The sequence below is a fragment of the Clavelina lepadiformis genome, chromosome 2 (genome assembly GCF_947623445.1).
Source record: "Clavelina lepadiformis chromosome 2, kaClaLepa1.1, whole genome shotgun sequence".
Lineage (NCBI taxonomy): Eukaryota > Metazoa > Chordata > Ascidiacea > Aplousobranchia > Clavelinidae > Clavelina > Clavelina lepadiformis.
This window is the reverse complement of record NC_135241.1, coordinates 23994803-24015870: the sequence shown is the minus strand read 5'-3', so window position 1 is coordinate 24015870 and position 21068 is coordinate 23994803. Positions and strand designations below refer to the sequence as shown.

At 40.6% G+C, this 21068-nt stretch overlaps 1 protein-coding gene across 2 annotated transcripts in view; it reads right to left on the bottom strand.

The window, feature by feature from the left end:
• The window catches only part of LOC143444868 (uncharacterized), a 27139-nt gene extending 6071 nt beyond the window's left edge, over positions 1-21068 (bottom strand). Inside the window, exons 1-12 of one of the 2 annotated variants that reach the window (XM_076943654.1) lie at positions 20935-21068; positions 16578-17141; positions 15514-16232; positions 14453-14920; positions 11179-11263; positions 9752-10220; positions 7945-8588; positions 7656-7807; positions 6446-6606; positions 6040-6301; positions 5608-5703; positions 5323-5434 (exon numbers count right to left, since the gene is read on the bottom strand). In XM_076943654.1, coding sequence (XP_076799769.1) covers positions 5323-5434; positions 5608-5703; positions 6040-6301; positions 6446-6606; positions 7656-7807; positions 7945-8588; positions 9752-10220; positions 11179-11263; positions 14453-14920; positions 15514-16232; positions 16578-17088 — 3679 coding nt within the window. In that variant the 5' untranslated portion in view covers positions 17089-17141; positions 20935-21068. Of the gene's footprint in view, positions 1-5322; positions 5435-5607; positions 5704-6039; positions 6302-6445; positions 6607-7655; positions 7808-7944; positions 8589-9751; positions 10221-11178; positions 11264-14452; positions 14921-15513; positions 17142-20934 lie in introns of those variants that run through there. The other variant, XM_076943653.1, reaches the window with a different exon arrangement.

Here is a 21068-nt window from a genome sequence, read left to right as displayed (position 1 = left end):
GTTAATCAGCCTATTCAGTTGGCAAAACGCAATGGTTCATGTTATTAGAAAGGTCTTAATCCGAATTAAACGCCGCGCGAGGTAAAAGACGTTTCTAATTTTAAACGATTAGAAATCCCTTGAAGTTCATAGTCAAAGCGTCAAAGCAACTTGCTTTCCACTACTTTGCATACCACCGCGAGCTTTTTCGAATAGTTTCGGATTTGATTACGCGCAAACAATATACAACCTAACTTCCTTCCTTCTCGTTGGAACGAAATAGAGAAACAATCACTGACAAAAACCTGCATGCACATATTTTACGATAAACGCGCGTGCGATTTATTCGCAAGTCCTACGTTAAACGAACAATAAGCAGAGACCTTGTGCCGCCAGCTTCTTGGCTTCGTTGCTAAAGTCACATTTCGATGCCGAGTTTCTATTGGTATCGTTACGTCATTAGCGCAAAATGTGTGACGTAATTGGTAGCAATATTTTGCATTCAATGCTCCCACAATTACGTTGAAAAGAAAATCAACCCGTTGCCAATCTGTTCGGATGACTATATAGTCACGTGATCAGTTCAAACAGGTTTCAACCGGAAACAGGTAGCTACGGTTGTCAGTTTACGAAAACATCTTCGTCATGTCTTGTCAATCAAGTAGTATTTACAAAACAAAGGATAGTTTCCGTTATACCTATTCCTTAACAGGTCGTGCTTAGAGTTGACAAACAAATCAACACAAATAAAAATAATCAAGCGGTAATTTGACTCTCACCACGGTCGGATACAGGAATAGGCATCGTCAAAAACTTAAACTTATTTGATCCCATATCAAACTAAATCGAAAAACAGGTCTTCAGCTTACAACGTACATGACTTTGTAATTTCAGAGATCGTACCAGTTGCAAGTTTTTTAGAAAAAAATCAGAGTCCAGAATTAAAACCAATAAAGCAGAAATTTACTTGAAGCCGCAGCTGTCGAAGGTTTTTCCTCAGACGTCGGCCTACTTTCTTTATCCTTGGGTTTCCGTGCGCTCCGCACCCTGCGGATGCGCTTGCTGAGGCGTCGGATACTTGATCTGTTTTTGAACTTGCTGGGTTTCTCATTGTCGCTGCTATTGTCAGTCTGGGAGGAGTCCTCGACTGTAACCGGCGAACTCGGCAGGCTGTAGGCTTTCCTTTTCTCGGAGAAAACTCGATTTAGAGTCGGGCTTTTGGACCCGGAGAACAGAAATCTTCTTATTGACATTCTCATCAGCTTTTGGCTCACAGATTTCGATTTAAAATTTAACTTATTACTCGCTGGTTATAAAGGTACAAGTTATTAGCATATGAATGCGTACCCTGGCTTTTAGGATGTGAATATTTGCATAAATTTGCATGCCTGTCAGTAAGAAGCTTCGCATGGTCTCACTCTAACAATTCGGTAATACTCCATATTTTCATTGGCAAGCCTGACCTTAATAGTCCTGATTATTTCATCCCATCCGCTCCACTTACGAGCAAGCTTGTCAACCACGAAACTGGTTTCAATTGTGTAGCTGCCGAACTCGCGTTTACGCAGTCGCCGTCTAAATGAATGCTACCTACGCGTCACGAACGAGCAGAAATACGTCACAGATATTCAACGGCGCGAGAATCGGTTTAAGGTTATGACACTTCTGCTAATCGTAAAATTATCTCGAAGAATAGTTCTAATCGTGTTATCAGCTGCGTAAGACGTCATTCATTGTAAACGGGTCGCATGAAAAGTTTTACAAACTACAGGTCTAATTAAGCAATTGTTTCTAAAACACCAGACTAACTAAGCCGATTTACAGACAAAACCTCCTACTTCTAACCAATCAAGCTTCCAACTCCACTAAACGGGCATCGTGCTAGCAGTATGAGTAGGTTTAAGATGAATAGGCTATCTCAACAATAGTGTTTGCTCGTTATATCCACCCTTTCACCTGCGTGATAAGGGCGCTGCTGTGTGCAGGTCACGCTTTGAAGGGTTAACTCGCGTGCAGCCTGGTATGAACATTCTGTTGGTTTGTAATTATCTCTGTCGCGGTTATGAAATTAGCTGCCTCTGTCCAACTTTCTAGCTGTGCAAGAAACACATAAATAGTTGACATTTTTCGGCGGTTTGCTTTAAATATCGGTCTAAATTGGAGGGAAAAACCGCGAATCACGTGACTAGTGACTCCCCTCAAAAGCGTGCCAGATGAAATCTTCTATGACGTGAATGCGGCAAAAATAGCGCAACTTCGGTGTTTTGGTCGCATTTAGTCCAGTTTAGCGCGTGCTTTTCGGCAATTAAAGCGCTTTTATCGGGGTCCTTGGCGCGGATTTGAAATAGTCTGGAACTGATGCTTGACACAAGCGCAACCTGCTGCCATAATATGTTCGGCTTTCACCGAAATCTAAAAATAAACGATCAATGATTTTCCGAAATTTTTCTTTGCATGCAGACACGGCACGCTTGTACAAAGAAAAACAAACGCAAAGCGGTTACCACGACGTAAAGAATTATAAAAGTGCCCACTTTTATTAAGCTTTACAATCCCTTTAACGCTCTTTGGTGAACTTTTAACAAACTGTTAAAAAAAATTTGCAAATTGGAGCAGCTTTGACCTAAAAGAGTCTGAACGTCGACAGATGATGCAACGTCACGCAGCAGGCGACAAACTCAGCACGAGTGACGTGACTATTTTGATTAGTTTTTATAAAAGCAGCAAACATTTCGCAGAACAGCTGTTGCTTATAAAATAGCTGCGACCAAACGGACGACCAGAATGTCAAATATTATGAAAAAAAACTTCCCCCAACGAGCTTCGACGAACGTCTGACACATTGGGTTGCTAAATTGAGGTTAAAACTCACTTTATATTTAACGCATTTGACGCAATGACGTTAACAATTCAAGCTGTTGCGTAGCCTCGCGCAAATGGCATCTGACGACGTTAAAACGCTGTCTATAAGTCTAAGAAATTGGTCGAAAATCATCAGCGTTTTAATTAAAACAAATGTTATTATGCTGGACCCAAAAAAGGAATTATAAGGAAAAAAACTTGAATTGGACGAAAACTTGGCAAGTGAAACTTTAATTGTTTTCATTTATCACGTGACCGAGGAAGAAGAACTTCTCAAACATGGGTCTTGAGTGTCCATTCCAAAACTTATGACGTATGCATTATCTTGTAACTAACTCTATCTGGCGGATTTGCCAAGACCGCGTCATTGCAACAAACGATTTTGAGTCCAAATTAAAGCGTCCTGCGAGCAGTCAAAATATACAACAGTCCAGCTGTCCACTTTCCTCCTGAATCTAAACCAACCTTTCGCCCGCTGTAGATAACTTGCTTCCATTCCAACCACCAACTGTTAAGTGACAACAATCGCACCCCTTAAATATAACAATCAAAGAGTCCATCTTGCATCGAACCACATGACACAAACAAAAATATTCCGCCCCAAAACAAAAATAAAAGTTAGGCTAAACATCATGTGATTTGGCTCAAGTAAAATTGTAACTAAAAATATTTTCTTAATATATGTCGTCACGTGCGTTTTAATGAAGTGCTGTAAATGAAATACGAGTACAATTTATTTTATTTAGTATTTTAGTTTTTTACGCGTTTATACAGTGAGATGACTAAATCGTACGCAATCTAAATCAAGCTCTTCGTTGTTAAAAATAAAATTATATCTGTGCGTAAAAAGCTAAAATATCGTTGGGGCAAAAAAGTAGGTAAAAGTTCGCAAAAAATTCGTTGAAAAGGATTACGTAATAATATAAACGCAACAGTGGTATAAAATCAATAATAAAACTGCGCGTCAGAATGTGTTGCCTTACTATGCCGTTCTCAATAGAAACAACCATATATGTAACCATTTAACTGTAAGTCATGTTCTGACGTCAAACGATTTCTTGTCGTTTGCTGCGAAAAGTTACGTCACAAAACGGTGCGATCGCGTATCTTCGGAACGTGAACGCTATAACAGTATGACGTCACAATAATAACAAATAGATGCCTAAGTATGGATTGAATGGGACTGCTTTCCAAGAATCGAGAGCTGAAACGTAGGACAAAGCACTCTGCCACGGACACAGTTGAACCAGGGGGTTTCTTAGAACCGATTCATCCTTCCTGGGAGCATTCTATGAAGTTCGCTGCACAGTGCGACGTGATTGGTGCAAGCAAGGCAGATGCATCTGACATGCAGGTAACTTTAAGCGTGACGATGGCAGGTGCGTAAAAGTATCAAGAATGAAAAGGCGATTTAAACTCTGCATCTTGGTTGGAAGTTCATAATTTTGTGCGAAAAAGACACGTCAGCATCCTTGAAGTTATACTTATCTGATTATAAGCCAAGAGTAATTTAAATCGGACGCGCGCAAACTCCGGAAAATCCCGATATTTTCAAATTAATTAACAAATTCCACGGAAATTACACGAATCTAATTTTCTTACTTTATAAAACCTTTCATTAAAATTTTCAAGCTAAACTGAACACAACAAACACGATGTATGACGTAATCGTCGAAGACAAATGTGTTGGCCGTGTGAAATGTTGCAGAAAGATTTGCAATCAAAATAAACGAAACTGCGAAAACATTTCTAAGCAATTTGTGGATAAAATACTGTTCAAAAAATGACCTCTTGTCGCTTGAAGCGGAAACATCAGAATACTTCGACAACAATACCGGAAATTGATGCAATTGTGAAGTAATAATAAAACCACTAGGGCAATATTTTCATACATAGACGATTAAAGGTACACTACGCTGTATCAGCCATAAGCCGCTGTAATCGTAGAATATGTAAAGATTTAATCGATCTAATGTGTTGTTAAATCAAAATAAAGTTTTAGCGGAAAAAACTCGGTTGTTTACCGTCTATGGTGGGAGCCATAGCACGTGTGTCAGCAACATGCAGGTCACGTTGTTCCTTAAAATTTACTCCAAATCGCCTCATTGGTTGGTTGGTTGGTGACAAACAAAAGTTGGGAAGTGACGTTTTAATGAAACATTATAACGACATAATACTGTCCCTATTATGGCCCTGTGTGTGAATATGTGACCAGGAAAATTCATTTTCTAGGAAAATGACTTAGTAGCGCATAATAATGCTCAATGTTGCCAGTTTTTCAGTATCAAATTCATCATCAGTTATTGCATTTCTGACAAAAATAAAGTCATCCAATTCTAATCTAAACAAAATGATGTGACGTAATCATTTATTCACACCCGTAGGTTATATAATCTGTACTAGAATTCCTAATGAGTGGAAAGCCATCGCTACAGGGGATTCCCACCTCACAACATAAATTTCATGAACATGGTAACTCACCCGATACTGTGCTCCCTTGAACACGTGACCGATCCGCCATACCGTGACCAAATGTGGAGTGTGACGTAGGTGATGACGCCATAGGGCTTCGTTGAAGGCCGTCAGGGAAATACTGCGCAAAGAGTTCAGTTTACTTCATAGACTGGATTATATTTTATTGGAATTCTTTATCTTTTCTTTTTGTTTTTGTAACTACAACAGGAAAGTCACCAAAATACTCTTATATGACGTCAAATACGCAGTGACGTCACACACTCTGAGCAAGGTTTGTGACCACAAACGAACCTTGGCAGGGTAAAACTTGATGAGACTGTCAGGTAAGGTGTTCAAACCACCAATCACAGAGAGAGAACGCATGGCAGGGGAATTCCCAAGCATTTCCTAAAATTTCAAAATTAATTGAATTGTTTTAGATTGTGATAAAATAATAAAATTGTGATAAAATCGTTTGCATCAAATTGCTTTAACAGACTAATGTTGAAAATAGACCGGTAGTATATCGCTGCTACTTCGATATCTCTTGAAAATATTATTTTTAGCACATCCTTGTTGTTATTTGAAACATGTTATAAGATAAAATCTATTAATAAGATTCGACAGCGTAAACAGGATACCGACGTGGATTTAATCACAATTGAAACGAAGGAAAGCGCGACCGGGAGTCACGTTTGCGCTGAATTCGTCCGTGAAGAAAACGTTAAATTAATTTATATTCACCTCTTCGGTTGTCATGGAAACGTCTTCTTCACTGAAGCAAGTCCCTAAGACGCCCAACCGGAAGCTGTGATCTACGTCACAATGCAGCAGGCAATGGGAAGGTGTGATGTGTAAGGCACCAGCTTGCGTCAAATCGTGATCGGGATAACTTTCGCTAGATGTCGCGCAGGTAACGTTAGCTGGAGCTTGTGTGGGTTTTGGTGAAGTCGGGTCCACTTCGTCTGAAATTTCTTTATGCTCAGGAATGGCCTGGACGTCCCATCTGGAAGAGGAAGGGTTTTCGTGCAATATTCCCGAAGTACAAGAGTAACACAAACTCTGGGTATATGTCTCGCTTCAAAACACTTCCAACAAGGTACAAGGTGAGTGGCAAAAGAAAGTACTGGATTTAAGCTTCATACCGTACCTTAGGCTTTGAACCTCCGATAAGGGCCTGTTTCTTCGCCGGCTTCGTTTCCCTGAAGAACTTGCCACATTGGTGGCACCGATGTTCCAGCGCGCCATGGCGTTTTTGACCATTTCCGAGTCAAGGCCAGCAATGGAATGGCGTTTCCATTCAACAGGAACCTGCGGGAAGTACCTTGTTAAATCATGTAAGTGATCGCTAATTATGAATCTGGCAATGGTTGTTCTTACGTGTTTGGATAGAGGGGTGTCCGTTCTGAGAACAAACACAAAATGCGCGCCTAATAAATTTAAATCAAATACGAATTATGAGGTCACAATCAAACGCATCCATTTGGAACGCCCATAAAGCACACATATTTATTCGCTTGCGTGACACAATGTTGAAAATGTGACGTGGCAAATATTTGTGTTGGCCAATCTGATAACAAAGCAGGTGAACGGAAATAGATACATCATGTGCTGTTGGGCAGATTTACAGCATTATTTTAAATGACGCTGACCGAAAGATTATTTTCAATCTACGATTTTCCGGCTTAAAATCACATGAAACACTTAAATTGAAATCCTGAAAACTTTAAAAATTCGTCAAAATTTGAGGTCCTTCTACGAATTAAAGAAACAACGACCAAGTTGGCATGTTAATCAATGAAGGCAGCCAGACCAAAACATCTGCAAATTGTAAAATATAAACTGACTAAGTATAGGAAAAACGTTTATTAGACTTGACAGAAATGATTTTCTCCCAAGACAAAGTGTCAAATGGTCGATTTAAAACGGAAAGTTTATTTACGGCGCAACAATCAGCAGCCACACACGGTTTTAAAAATGAAATTAAAGTAGTTTTCCTGAAACTATCAAGAGCTTTTCTTTCTAATGAAATATGCCTGCGCACAACCAGCACCGCGCATGAGGCCCAGTAACTCATAATTACGAAGCAGATGCAATAAAAGTCAACGCTTCCAAAACATTTGAAGCAGTTGTGTAAACGTCTTTCTGTGTATGGTCGAAACATGATTAACAATTCTCAAATTGGACGTCGGAGCAACAGAAGTATGGCTTGTTTGGAAGGCAAACATAGCAAAACGGAACAAGCCTATCAACATGTAGACTGCGGCTAATTTACATAATTCAACATACAAATCTCGCATTAGCTTAATCTGCTGACTCACGTCGTCACCATGACCCCGTTTCGCTACATTTAAGCTCACCTTATCATTTTGCTGACGCCGATGCATTTCGTCATCAATTACGTCAAGATCTACAGGTTTGTAAGCTTGAAACGACATACGACGACGTATTGAGGCGTTTTTGGCAGATGCTGGAACGCTTCTGACGTCACCAGCAAAGTCGTGGATAGCTTCTAGAACGATCATAAATAAACAGCTCAATGGACGCCAAAATATTTAAGCAAAAGTAGTAATTATCACTGATTTTGTCAAATATTTCAATGGAAAACTAAGATAAATTTTGTTGCGTTGCTATGGACAGAAATTAAACCTTGATTTTTCAAGTTGGAGGCAGTAGAACCTGCTTCCGCGCAGTTCGTGTTAAGATTCTGCGATGAAAGTTTGAAGTTGAATTTATTGAGTGACGACGTGCTGCTGCTGGAACTCATCTTCCGTGGCTTGGGGGTGGTGGGCTTGTTAGGTCTTCTGTACGAGGAGAGATCCTTGAGGGACTGTATCCTTCCTTGAAGGGAATGTCTGTTGTCGTAGTGGAAACCGCATTTGTAGACTGTCTCCTGAAAGGTAGGGGATATAGAGCGCCTGTTCATCGCGTCTATCTTCAACTGGGATGGCGCTTTTTCGCGATATACCGATTTTGAGCGCATCACAACCTTTGGTCTGGTCTCGTTCGCTGAGTTCTTGTCTGTAATGTCGTTCGGCTCCAGTAAACTTTCAACTTTGACCTTCAGTGAGTCGTCGTTGTCGAATACTGAACAATAACTTGAGGCAATGCTCCCTCTAGCTACGGAAAGGTATTCCGCAGTTAAAATGGATGAGCCCGGCGTGCTGATGCCGTTTAAGCTGCTTCCGCTCTTGCTTCCGGTGAGTCTTGTTTCCGGACCGGGAAGTGAAGAAATGAAAGGCATCTGGTCGCTAAAGGAAGCGTTACGGAGGAAATTGAGATCCAAAGAACATCTGGAGAATTAAAGAAGATCATGCTTAATACGCTATGGACTTAATGACTTTTATCGTAAGCAAAGAATAATATATAATAATAATAATATAACGAACACAACGCGTAACACACCGAACGAACAAACGGGCATCGCATGCTTTGTAAGGGAGCAACAACGAACCTAAAAGTCCCATAACTTAAACCCGAAACACTTAGGCTACGACTTGTTAAATGAGCCGTGTTTGGGCAAAGACCAAGCAAGTTTAAGGCCGTGTATCACATGAGGTTGAAGTATTGTGTATAGTTTTGGAAGCGCGTCGAGTAACGATGGGTTTGTAAAATACGTGTCGTTCGGGGTGCCGTGTAGATGGGCGCTTGAGATACGTTGAACCCACTTGTATGAGTTAAGTTGTCATCAGCAGTCAAAGGCCCTTGAGCAGGTTGAAAAGAAGTATCAAGACTTCATCCTGTGTTTAGTGCGGTCGTGAGATCGTTTCAAGTTAGTTTGACGTTTTCTTCAAAGCACTAGAAAAACTTCTTTGATGGAGTTTACTCGACACTTTAGAAATTAGCTTTAGGGTTCCACCAAAACGTATTATCGGTGATTAATTAATACGAAGTTTGATTAACCTACTTCTAGCTTGTTACACATGGCTCCTATGGCTACTTGCGGTCAGTATTTGTAAAATGTTTACAAATTTCAAGTACAGCTCGTCGTTCAACCTCTTAAATGAAGAGCATTTCGACAGAAGTATTACATTTTCTGGCCATTCGGTGCAAACTAAGCATTTATCAAAATCGTGTTTGTTTATTTGACAGAGAGCTCGTTTAGTTGTACTTGAATGGCGGCTGGAACCGAAAAACAAATAATCGCGTCAAATCTCCGCGCAATGAAATCCCATTCAACAACAACATGGGTTATGGCAGCCAAGCGTAAATTCTCACGACAATCACTATTGTGACGTCGGTGGGGTCAGAGATTTTATAAATATCGGGATGCCCTTTAGTTTCTATGGAAATGGAGACGGGAATCTCCAAGCATGGCGTATCCAAAAGTTAATTTAAGCAAAGCATTGACATATACAAGACTCAAAAACACCTTCACAACACCTTCAGAAAAGTTGAACAAACTTAACCTAAACGCTGCACATCCCGAAGAGCTGAGATAGTATAAACTCCTCACCTCGCCAACTCCGCTTGTTGTTCTTTAGTCAGCCACGAACTCGTCCCGTTATGCTGACAGATGGCCACGCTATTGTTTCTCAATCTGGTCTCCATCAGGTTGTCGTTGGCGTCCAATCTACCGGTCACTTCCTGCTTTATCTTGCCTTCTTCCGGGTTCGTGTGAACCACTGTGCGCAGGTCTGTGCTAACGTTGCTCGCTCGTCGTGGAAACTCAGCCCCTCCGTTACGCTTTATTACGTCACTGTGACGCCATAGGTGATCGCCACTAGCAACAGCCAATGACGAGGGACGTCTCTGACGGTTGTTGTAAACTAAATGTTCGGAGCTCGATGTCACATCGGCGCTTCTTCGGGACACATCACGTCTTGGCCGCGGTTTATCGCGATATACGACGTCATTGGTCGATAATTCTTCTTTATGTCTTCCCAGAGATGTTGAGGACACAGGAGAGCTCTCATCGGATGGATCTGAAAATAAAGTGACAGATAGAGCACGATTTAAAAGGGACTCGGTGAAATTGAGGAAGAGTCTCGCAAAATGAACGAGTTTGTCGCAAACATCGCACGGGAAAGCGTTTCCAAAACTTTCTTCCACAGCGAATTCGAAAACTGCGTTCAAAGTTTTTAGAGTTGGGTGTAACTCGAAATATCTTCACAGTTTTAGAAGAGCAATATCGTGATCTACACTCGTTGAGAAAATATAAAAATAATTATTGAATATTCAACGAACACGCAAAGAACAAGAAGTCAAAGCTCACAGCAGGTAGAAAGCTGAAGGTTAACTCCAAGACCGATAATTTCCTGACCTTGAGTTTTGGGCAGAAGATTAATTTGCTGCCTTACATTACACCGTACAACCAAGTTGCGAAATATAAACATTTATGAAGTTAACTCGAAGTACGTTGAAGACGCAAGGTGGGTTATTCTTTGTTCACACGTTGACCACATATTAATCAGCAATGACTCGAGTCACGGTTTAACTGCATCGGTCACACAATCGACACGGCCACAACAACAAGGGCGCGTCAGTTGAGCTATGCATGGAAAGCCCCGGTACTGTCACAAACAAAGAACAGCTTCTTACAGCCGGAAGCGGACAGCACCTTTGAGAGTAACTCAGGCCACGATTACACAATGTGCGACAATTTGCCCACGCAAGCCTGAAAACACGCGAGATTTACTACTGTTGGAAAATAACTTTTATTCACTTTTGTTGCACAATTTACTCCCAAAAGTCACATCATCTGATTTCAGGTAACTTTCGTGTAAGTTCCCCTTGTGCTGTGTGGACGTAGCCTGAAGTATGCTTTAATATAATACACAAGCTTTTTCTTGCTTTGTCAGATGTAAATAAATAAGTTTTCAAATCTTGTTTAAAATATGTTTGTCTCATCAAAATTGCTTTGTATTTCCATAGAAATCTTACTGGTCGGTCCGGAAGAATGGCGCACTCTGGCGACTCGTGTGGCGTAATCAGCGTGGATGTTCCGCTGGGTCTGCTTCGATGCCACCTGTTATTGAGAATATAAAACATAGCTTGTTGTGATAATCTCAAAATAAACTTATCAAACAAGGAATACAACCTAATAAACAGTGGCACAATAGGTTGTAATAGAAAAGGGAAACATGTTATGTACAACCACGACATATAAAAGTCCGTAATTGAGAAATGCTAGCTATTCACCATAGTCCGAGTAGGACAAGTTTTGGAAGAATAGTTTTGTTTTTGTCTCAGAGCGACTACATCTATGTCCTTGTCCTGTATTGTAAACAGTGGATGGTACTAACGATCAGACACGGAGCAACTTAAAAGAACTACAGCCCTCTACGCGGGTCACAGGGTCGGTAACGCGATCTGGCAAGTCGTCAGTTGTCTTAATTAGTTATGTTGATACACTTTCTTTTCTGCGAGTTTTGTATCAAATGAATCACCTTCATGTTAAGGACACGATCTAAGCGCGGTAGGGTTCCCTTTGAAATTCGAGTTGAAACAATGGTTAACGCGTGTCCTATTACGTTCACCACTCACTGTGTCAGTAATACTGACCTGGTGCTATAGGATGATGAAATACTGAAATATCACGCAATCTGCATCGTTATAATGTAGTTATTTTTACGAAACAAGCAATTTGCAAACAACACGGTAACATGAACCGACGTCAATTTGATTTATCAGAACAGTCTCATAGTCATGAGCAATTGTCACGTAATCGGGTCGTCATTTCCTGGATGGGAAACAAGATGAATTTTTGCGCAATAATTCAGACAAAAACATTTGGTGACGTCACTGGCAGAGACCCTTGCAAAGCGCGATGGGTTGGAACATTTAGACAAGCAATCAAGAAGACAAGTTGGCGTCTTGTTTGGAAACAAATAGCGTCCAACAGCTGCTGCCCTGAGACTAACTCAAGAGCAGTGTGAACTTTACACCATTCAACGACAATTCAATAACTAAGTTAAACACGTTCTCCTGGTTAACCCTTATCTAGCGACAACCAACAGATTAATAACAATGTTAGAAGTACAAGGTAAATAAATTGACACCGACAACAGTGCTGCAAAAAGTTGGTCTTTAATGGCGGTGCAAAAAACAACAAAAATACTTGAAGCGAAACCAGGCAGTGACATGAAAGGTCGGTTATGAAACACAGCAGATTAAAAAGCTTTCCAAGTACCCATTGTAAACATAAGCTTAGCAAACAATACCTTCCTACAATTGACTGACAACTGTATGACAAATCATAATTTCATAACGAATAGCTTTCGCAGTATTTGTCGTCGACAATTGCAAGTAATATTACACATCAAAGCTTTCGCGGAAAGCTTCCCAGGAAAATTGCGATGAGATTCAACAGACCGTGCAATACGACACCTAAACTGACCACTTATACGCCATTACTTGACCTTTTGAGTAGAAGATGAAATAAAGATGACCAGCGTGTGACGTCAAACCTTGACCATTCCGACGACTGAAGTGAAATAAGCATTCAGAGAAAATGACACTTAACAGACATTTACTGAAACAAAACAGTCATAATTTAAGAGTTTTCCGCTTTTCTTGATATCAGTGACAGAATTCGACGTTTTCGCATCAACCCCAACAAGATAAGAAGATGTTATACGACCGGATTTCTCTAAATATTCTTTTGTTAGAACTCTTTGAATTTGTGGCACAGTGTTTGTGGACATGGGTGCTTTAGTGCTCTACTTCAAATATAAAGAGACGTTATTTAAGGTCATAAACCGCGTGCAGCATACAGACATACATTTTAGTGCATTCCGGCGGGAGCATAAGTAATATCCTGTGTTAATAAAACACTCCATCAATTTGAAATCGCCCATGGTCATGCAGTTAACGTACTAGTACAATGGTACATAGAACCGTGAGCTTGTGATAGATTAACTCTCCACACAATACTTTTACAGGGTGTCCGGCCGTCGGTATACGCACAAATTTATTCTGTAAATGGAGCTGTACTAGCTTGGTAAATTTTAACATCATCATACCCCTCACGAGTACTTCCACGTTCATTTGGAGTGGCCTGAAAACAAACAAGTCTTGGACTAATTGACGTTCACAGACAGGCAACCAAGAATTGCTTCTAAGCACAACAATACTTAGTGTTGTGTAGCCATTGCAGGCGATGTCAAAATACCTTGACATTAAAAGGCTGATACGTGAATGTCAGTCACACCGTTAATGTCTTAAGAAAAATTACCTTAGTTGGCAAATACAACAAAGCTTTAAACATTTCGACGAATTTTGTTTATAAAGGGTGGAAAGATTAAGAGGGTCAAATTCGACGAAACACTCCCACAAGCCAAATACATGAACGAACATTCAAGTTCTTTGTTATGGTAAATGTAACACTTTAAAATTAATCCTGCGACAAACATGTGCGAGTGACGGTACTTTTGACAGGAGAACAACAGTTCGCATTTAATCGTTTCCCACAAAATTACTTCAAAAACAATCAATTCCAACAACGATACAGCGTTCAGTATAATAATCGCTTAACCTTTAAGTTGGATTCGGTCTTTGATCAAGTGCAGTGTGTACAGCAGAGCTCGACACCATGAGCACGTCAATAGAACACGTCGCCGGACAAAGTTCATCACGGGAAATACGCACTGGGCTTTGTTTGCATCATGTGACATACAGAGCTGTTTGGGCGCTATTTCTATACCTTCCGATGTGTTGGCTTAAAATAAACGGTAAGTCATTCGAGGTGGGCTGATGCATTTCAAACTATATCACGACCTAGCTGTGAAAACAATGTAAGTACCGTTACAACATTGTTCGTTGTGTTCTTGCCGTATTTCTGATTGCCCTGATTTATTTCCTGTTGCCTTCGTTTTATTATACGACCTTCTAAAATCGATTTACTGCTTGCCACTAATTCGTGAAATGGCCTATGCTCGGTACAAAATTCCTCACGTACTTACAAATCGACGAAAACGAAACGAAACGACTTTCTGTTCATTTCATATAACCCCTGGCCGTAGTTGGCGAAATAGAAACGCTGTTTATGTGAATGCAACGTTAACTGGTGATGTATTTTCTCGTACATTGACAGCTACGTTTCTAAGGAAGATTGTCGTTTATTTTAACTTGTAGTTAATTTTACAACAAACCAAGGACATTAAAATTTCGTTGAACAGTCAAACTATTGTGGAAAAACATTAGAAACGCAACAAACCTTTAGTTTTCTGAATCCGACAACCTCAGTGGATGGGCAATCATCACTAGATCTCGTGGTGACTTCATTGTTATCTTCCATATCAACATCCATTTTATGTCCTGCGTTTGCTTTCGGATGCGCACAATTTGATTTCAAAGCGTCGCGGTTATCCGCCTTCAATGGCTTCCCAGTCCCGTTGGATCCGCTGTTATTCCGCTTTTTGTTTTTCCGCATGAACGGAAAGAGGCTCTTAGTTAATTTCGGGATCTTTTGCACTGGTTTGTTTTCATTATTTTCCAGCTGTTCTCCTTGTGACGTGCTTGTTGTCGTCACAATCTCGACGCTCTTCGTTGACGACTTTTTCGAGTTGAGTTTGTTCAAGTCGGCTTCGCTCAGTCGATTATGCAACGGCTTGTCACTAACAGCTGCCCTACCCCGGCTCGATTCTTTGCTGCGCCCGGGCATTATGTTGTTGCATGAACCGCCCTGTGAGTTTAAACAGCAGTCGTTAGATCTTAAATAAACATCGATGTGCACACCAGACGCGTACGAGCGGGCATAGCTTAAACTTGACCCTTTTTACAGGTTACGTGTCCGCTTCAGCTACGCGTTGTTAGGAAGTTAAATATAAGAGCGAGTCTAACAATGGGTTCGCCTGTTTCGAACGTTTGTCAAGGTCCTCAAGCGACTAATGCAATTATGAGAAACTCTTTGATTCTCCGTTGTGGATTTCCTTTCATTTAAACCGTTTGGATTAAGCTAATCTTGAAATCTCAATTAGTACTGCGGTCTCGTGCAACGAACAAACTACTCTGAAACACTTCCCGGTAATTAAAACGTCGCGCGGTGAGAAATACTTCCGACTTCTTATAAAGTTGATTGTGAGGTCACAATAACACTACACGGCGCTCGAAAATTTCTGCGCAGTTGAAAAAATAAAGCATGTTTGAACAAATCCGATTTTAACACCCACCTTCAGTATATGTAATTAGAATGTTATTATTAACGGTGGTTGATGTTATTTAATTAAAGCACCATTAAGTAAAAGTGTACAAATATGTTATAAACTTATAACTTACCCGATGGCTGGCGTGCAAACGATTTTCAGTTATCAAAGTAGAAATCCTTCCCCGATTATTTGGCGTGCTAGGTGCGGTTGTCGACCTTCCTTCGAATATGGAGGCGCAAGGTACACTGAGTAGGTCTTCCGCAGTGATGTCGATCAGAGATTCACAGAGTCGCTTCCTATTTGGAAATGGATGCTCACTGTCCGGTTGCTCTAGGTGATTAACTTCCTGATGATTTTGGTCTTCTTGTATAACAAGAGGAGCATTTTTCCTGGAGTCTAAATTCGGATGCTGGTCTCCTCTTATCAGAGCTTGTCTCCTGCTCGTCGAACAACCGAGCACTTCTAAAGAAGATTTATGGTGAGGCTGCTCCCAATTTGTCGATCTAGTCCGTTGCCAGACTTCCGGCTTCAAACGATTGTTGTTGAATATTGGAGATATTGAAACTTTTCTTTCACTATCACTGGCAAAATGACTGCCTTGCCCCCCCAAGGCGTCGTTACTTGGCACTTCGCTACAGCGCTGTTTATGGCAGTGAGGTTGCTCTGAAATAGGACAGCTTTGAGCTGCGTGCCAGTCAGCAGCGCCTGCTGTCACGCACTTTAAGTTCGAAAGAGATTCTTGAGATACAATTTCAGTGCCAATTTCTGTGTCGTTTTTCCGTGTTCGTTCGAGTGGATCCGATACAAAAAGCGACTTGCCAGCTGTGCTTGTTGCTATTGCTGGGCGATCTGAATGCAAAGACACAAAAGGTTTTGAGGTGCTAGTTGCAGGTTTACTATCGTTCTCAATGCTTATGCGCTCGACAATAACTGGTTCTAAGCCGGATTGAATAAAAGTTTGCTGATCTATATCTAGGCCAATGTCTGATCGTCTTCTTTTATCGAAATTCTCGAAATGACGAGCTGACGACGGCTCGACGAAAGCGTGACGTTTAGCCGAGTTACTTTCGGAGCTTAAACTAACCGGACCTGGCCAAATATGACTCGCTCTTTCGCGTGGAGTCGTGCAGCCCGCCTCCGGTGCTTGACAGCAAGCATGAGCGGGCGTAGACAAGATACTGGTCAAAGACGAACCTGAGTGAATGACTTGCTTTGATTTCGCGCGAGGCTTCTCGCTTCGGTGACAATCAAGCTCGGTATTAGGTGTCTGGGAACGATCGATGTTTAAGCTGACGCTTTTCATGACGGAACTGTCGTCGCGCTTGGTGTCGGATGTCGATGCCAATTCTTCGGTGGTCATTTTGACTTTGTTATGAGTTCCAACCTTGCACCTGTTGTTATCGTCATTCGTCGAATCGCTTGGAACCGCGTGATTGCAATTACCTAGCGTGCCCGACGCTGGGTTTAATTGTTCCATGATGCGGTGCTTTGGTTTGGCATCCTTTTGTTTCCTGGAGCAATTCCCGCACTTGCTTGACCGACATTGCTGCTCTAACTGGCAGTGTAAGTCGTGAGAATGACCGTTGTTGGTCGTCCGGTCATGGTAGTGGATGATCGCTTTTAACGGACCTGTCCGGACCGAGTTTGGCTGATTTCGTTTCAGCTTTATATCTCCAAGGTTTCCGTTTTCAACTCTCATCATCATTTCAGTTTTTACATTGTTTCAGATCATTCACACGCTAGCATTCGTGCCTGTATCTGGTTTATGCACGAAAGTTTGATAAAGTCAGCAAAATAGACAGTTATTTTGTAAAATGCAAATAAAATAAAAATGTAACCACATTACAAAACTACATTTAGGCGAAAACAGAAACTTTCTAAAACCCTTGGAAATGGCGTGACTTTTCGAAAATGTCGAACCCCGACGGCGAAAAATAACCTAAATGGGCGTGAACGAGGCGGGAACAAAGCAACAAGCTTTTAGAAGATTCTAAATTTATTTCAAAATTGACTCGCCAGGTGTAGGATTCGTGGCGCTCCCTGGCGGTGATTTTTATTGCGACAAAATTACCTTTCGGTAATTGTGCGATATTCGACATTACAAAATACAAAGGGAGTGTCGTAACAAACCACACGCTTCTCTACGTAACTATGCCAATAGTAAAGTAACAGATATGCCGCTTTTGCTAGCTAAACCTTCACATCTTAAAATATAAATCAGGTTTTTAAATTGAGCTTAGATCTAGTGCTGGAACTGATTTCTTTACCAGGAATTTAAGATCCCTGAATGGCCTGATATGACCTTTATTGGACCAAGCCAAGCGTTACCAAATCTCATCATCAAATACAACATTTCAGTAAACTACGTTTGCCAATATTGCTTGCTTTCAGATATAACAAGATATTGTTATATCCTGGGTTACTGAGGCTTGGCCTAACAGTAGTAAATGATGCAAAAAACTGCATTCAATTTCTTCCGCATCAAATCAAATCGCTAAATAATACCAATATGTTGCCATGCCAACGCTCTCACGATTCACAGACCACGTATTCATGGAAACAGTTGCTGTAGACTGTAAACAAATAAAAAGTTTCCCAAGTGTCATACTTGTCACATACAAGTTTGCTAATGAGTCGGAAAAACATTAGGATCTGTAAACTGTTGGAGAGCACAATGTTACGCCTGACATCGTGAAAATTGTGACAACAAAATATACGCAAATAATGGAAGAAATGACGTTGAATATTCATGATAATTCATTTAATATACGGCGTAGTCAGATCATGTGTCTACTATACATCAACACACGTTCAAACGTATCCATTCAAAACCCCGCGAAGTGCCGTCCAGAGGGACGTCCTCAGTATCGCGTGACTCATGTGCGAAGCGAAAGTTTGAAAACGCCGGCACAGAACCGTAAGCGAAATTATTATTTTAAGTAAGAGGTGTTCTACGAAGAGGTTATCGGGGTCACCAGTTAGTGCTATCACGCGAGAGTCTCATAAGTGGCTTATCCGGGATTTGAACCCGCTGTAAGTTTTATGCAAGTTTGGAGGCTGCAAAATACTGGGTAATTACAGTACTGGAAAACATATTTAGTTTTTAGTAACATTAATCCACTCAGTAATATTTAACAACATTGGTAATCAACCATTTTCAGTTAATAAATGTTATAATTAACAAGGACCAAACAGTGCTCTGATGATACTGAAGTAACCTCACAGGCACGCACAAATACAAGAAAGTTATATATAAGACAACAATATAATGCATCCCGAGCTGTACAGTTTGATAAACTGATGGTAGATGCCATGAAACTAAAGAATTAATAACTTGCTAAGTGTTGTTATGAGCCGCCTACCTACGGGAGCGTGTCAAGTGGCGTGAAGGTGGAAACTGGATGATAAACAGTGAAAAATAACAACATGCGGTTGCCTGGCGACGGGAGGTTTTATTTTTATCGGTATTTCGTCGTCTGTGAACTGTTTTCATAAAGTTCCAATTGTTTTCTATCCCGGGTACTAACCGCATCGCCTTCATGCGCACAACTTTCTAATCTAATTTCAAACCAATGGATCTTGCAACGGATTAACCACGCCAACAACTTTTGTATGTGAGCTGCAGCAAAAATGCTGAACTAATCCTAACCTAATTCTACAAGAGAAGGAAAACGGTTTTCTGAACGCTGTGATTGTGCTGGTCTAAGAATACTCCTTTTCCCAAGTAATCTGTCGTTCAATTGCAACGGTGAGGGCAGTAAGTACGACATATGACGACAAAGAACGTGTTTCACTTTCGCAATGTCGTTACAGGTTGTCTCATAAATCAAGATTCGATGTTGGATTTCCGATTAAAACCATCTGCGCTGTCAGACGTTGCTGCGTTTGAAGCGAAAATAAATGACATAAAAAAATAAACGAACGCAACGATATTTTTATTATCACATTGAAACAGCAACGACGCATAGATCATCAGGTGTACAATGGATCAGTGTATACAATGTCTACATATCAATGAATACAATGTAAATATGAATAAATGTCTATCTAAATCCCATCCCAGAATAATCAAAAAACGTGACGAGCGTCAAACCGTACAATTTTGGCAATTACTACCGTCTTATCCCATGCTAATGCCCAGAACAATCAAAACTCTAATAAATAATTATCCAAAAGTATCGGAATTATTGATTTTAATGTTTGCACTGTTTTGTAGTTGAGATTATTACGGTACCTATGTAGGTAAACATTCCCATGAAAATTAAACCAAATAGGCCAGGACAGTTTTCATTATGCTTCATTTAGCGAAATAACAACGTCATAATTGACCGTGACAAGGCTCTCAAAATATCTAGCGTTTATTTTGACAGTCCATGTCAAATAATCGAAAACGAATGTACGCGACTTTCGTTGTCGTATATTGACTTTCATTGTTTGCAAATCGCGCGAGACGCGAAAGCGTTTCAACGTCAAGAGAAATTGGGCGGTGTCCACCGACACAAAAACATTCCACACGCTAGGTTGCCTGACATAATTACGGTTCAACCGAAATTTTTGCGGTTTGTTCCGTAAACCGTTACAAAAATAGCAATACTTAAAATGGTAACATTATCGTGTCCTCTTTACAGGCTCACAACCACACATGGAAGAGATTGATTTCGAAATTAATTACTTCCAACTAAAATAATGCAACCCATCAAAATGAATCATAAACAGATGCTGAATCATTTGTCGGTGAACATGAATTTTAACAAAGTGTAGTAAAATGGCCCCAAAAAGAAAAGACACTAATAGCATTAAAATGCGTATTCGGTGAAATTTCTACTGACCTACAAATACTCAACCAGACGCGAGAGACTTTGATAAATTTCCAACGAAGCAAATGCGATTACTAAGTTCCGCTCAACGTTTAATCGGGCTCAAGAACCTCCCAGTATAGTTATTACAATTAACTCATCAACTACGATTTCGACTTAGCAAAGTTCAACTAAGTACAGTGCGTGTCAAGAAAATCTTTTAGCGTTAATATGACGCGCCACAAACATAGCTCGGTGCTGTTTTGCACAATAATATATGCAATTTATTAACAACGTATCCTGTACTTTTATCGCTTGCTTCGTATTGGTGGTTGATTAACTACGGTGCTACCTGCACTATGGTATCCAGGCAAGTGTTACATTTTACGGAACCGAACTTGCACGATGACACGAGCTTTATGACGCCAACAAAATATTCTTCGATGACGCGACAAAGGTTAACTTGACGACGACCAAAAATATGGATAGTGACGAAGTTAAGTCAACAATTGCGCACGTTGTTCGATAGTGGAGTAGCTGGGAACGTGTTATTTCGTGTATCGCCATCAATAAGTTAACCGGCCTTAGCTGTTCATCTTTTGCCATGTGCTGGTAATTGAAATGAATTTGCAGGTTGCACTAAACATTGCAAATGTGTCGACATTACACGGAAAATCTTTCATCTCCTAATTAGCTAATCACTCGTGATAAAACAATAACGCCATTTAACAGAAAGAAGAAATATATCAACTCACCTTCCAGCAGTCACTACTGGCCTCGCATTCAGCGATAGGTGACCTACCCTAACAAAGCATCTGTTTTCCCTCTGAAACATGCTTCGCACAGCAGCAAATCTGCGTTAAACTGTTTGTTGTTGTTGTTGTGACAA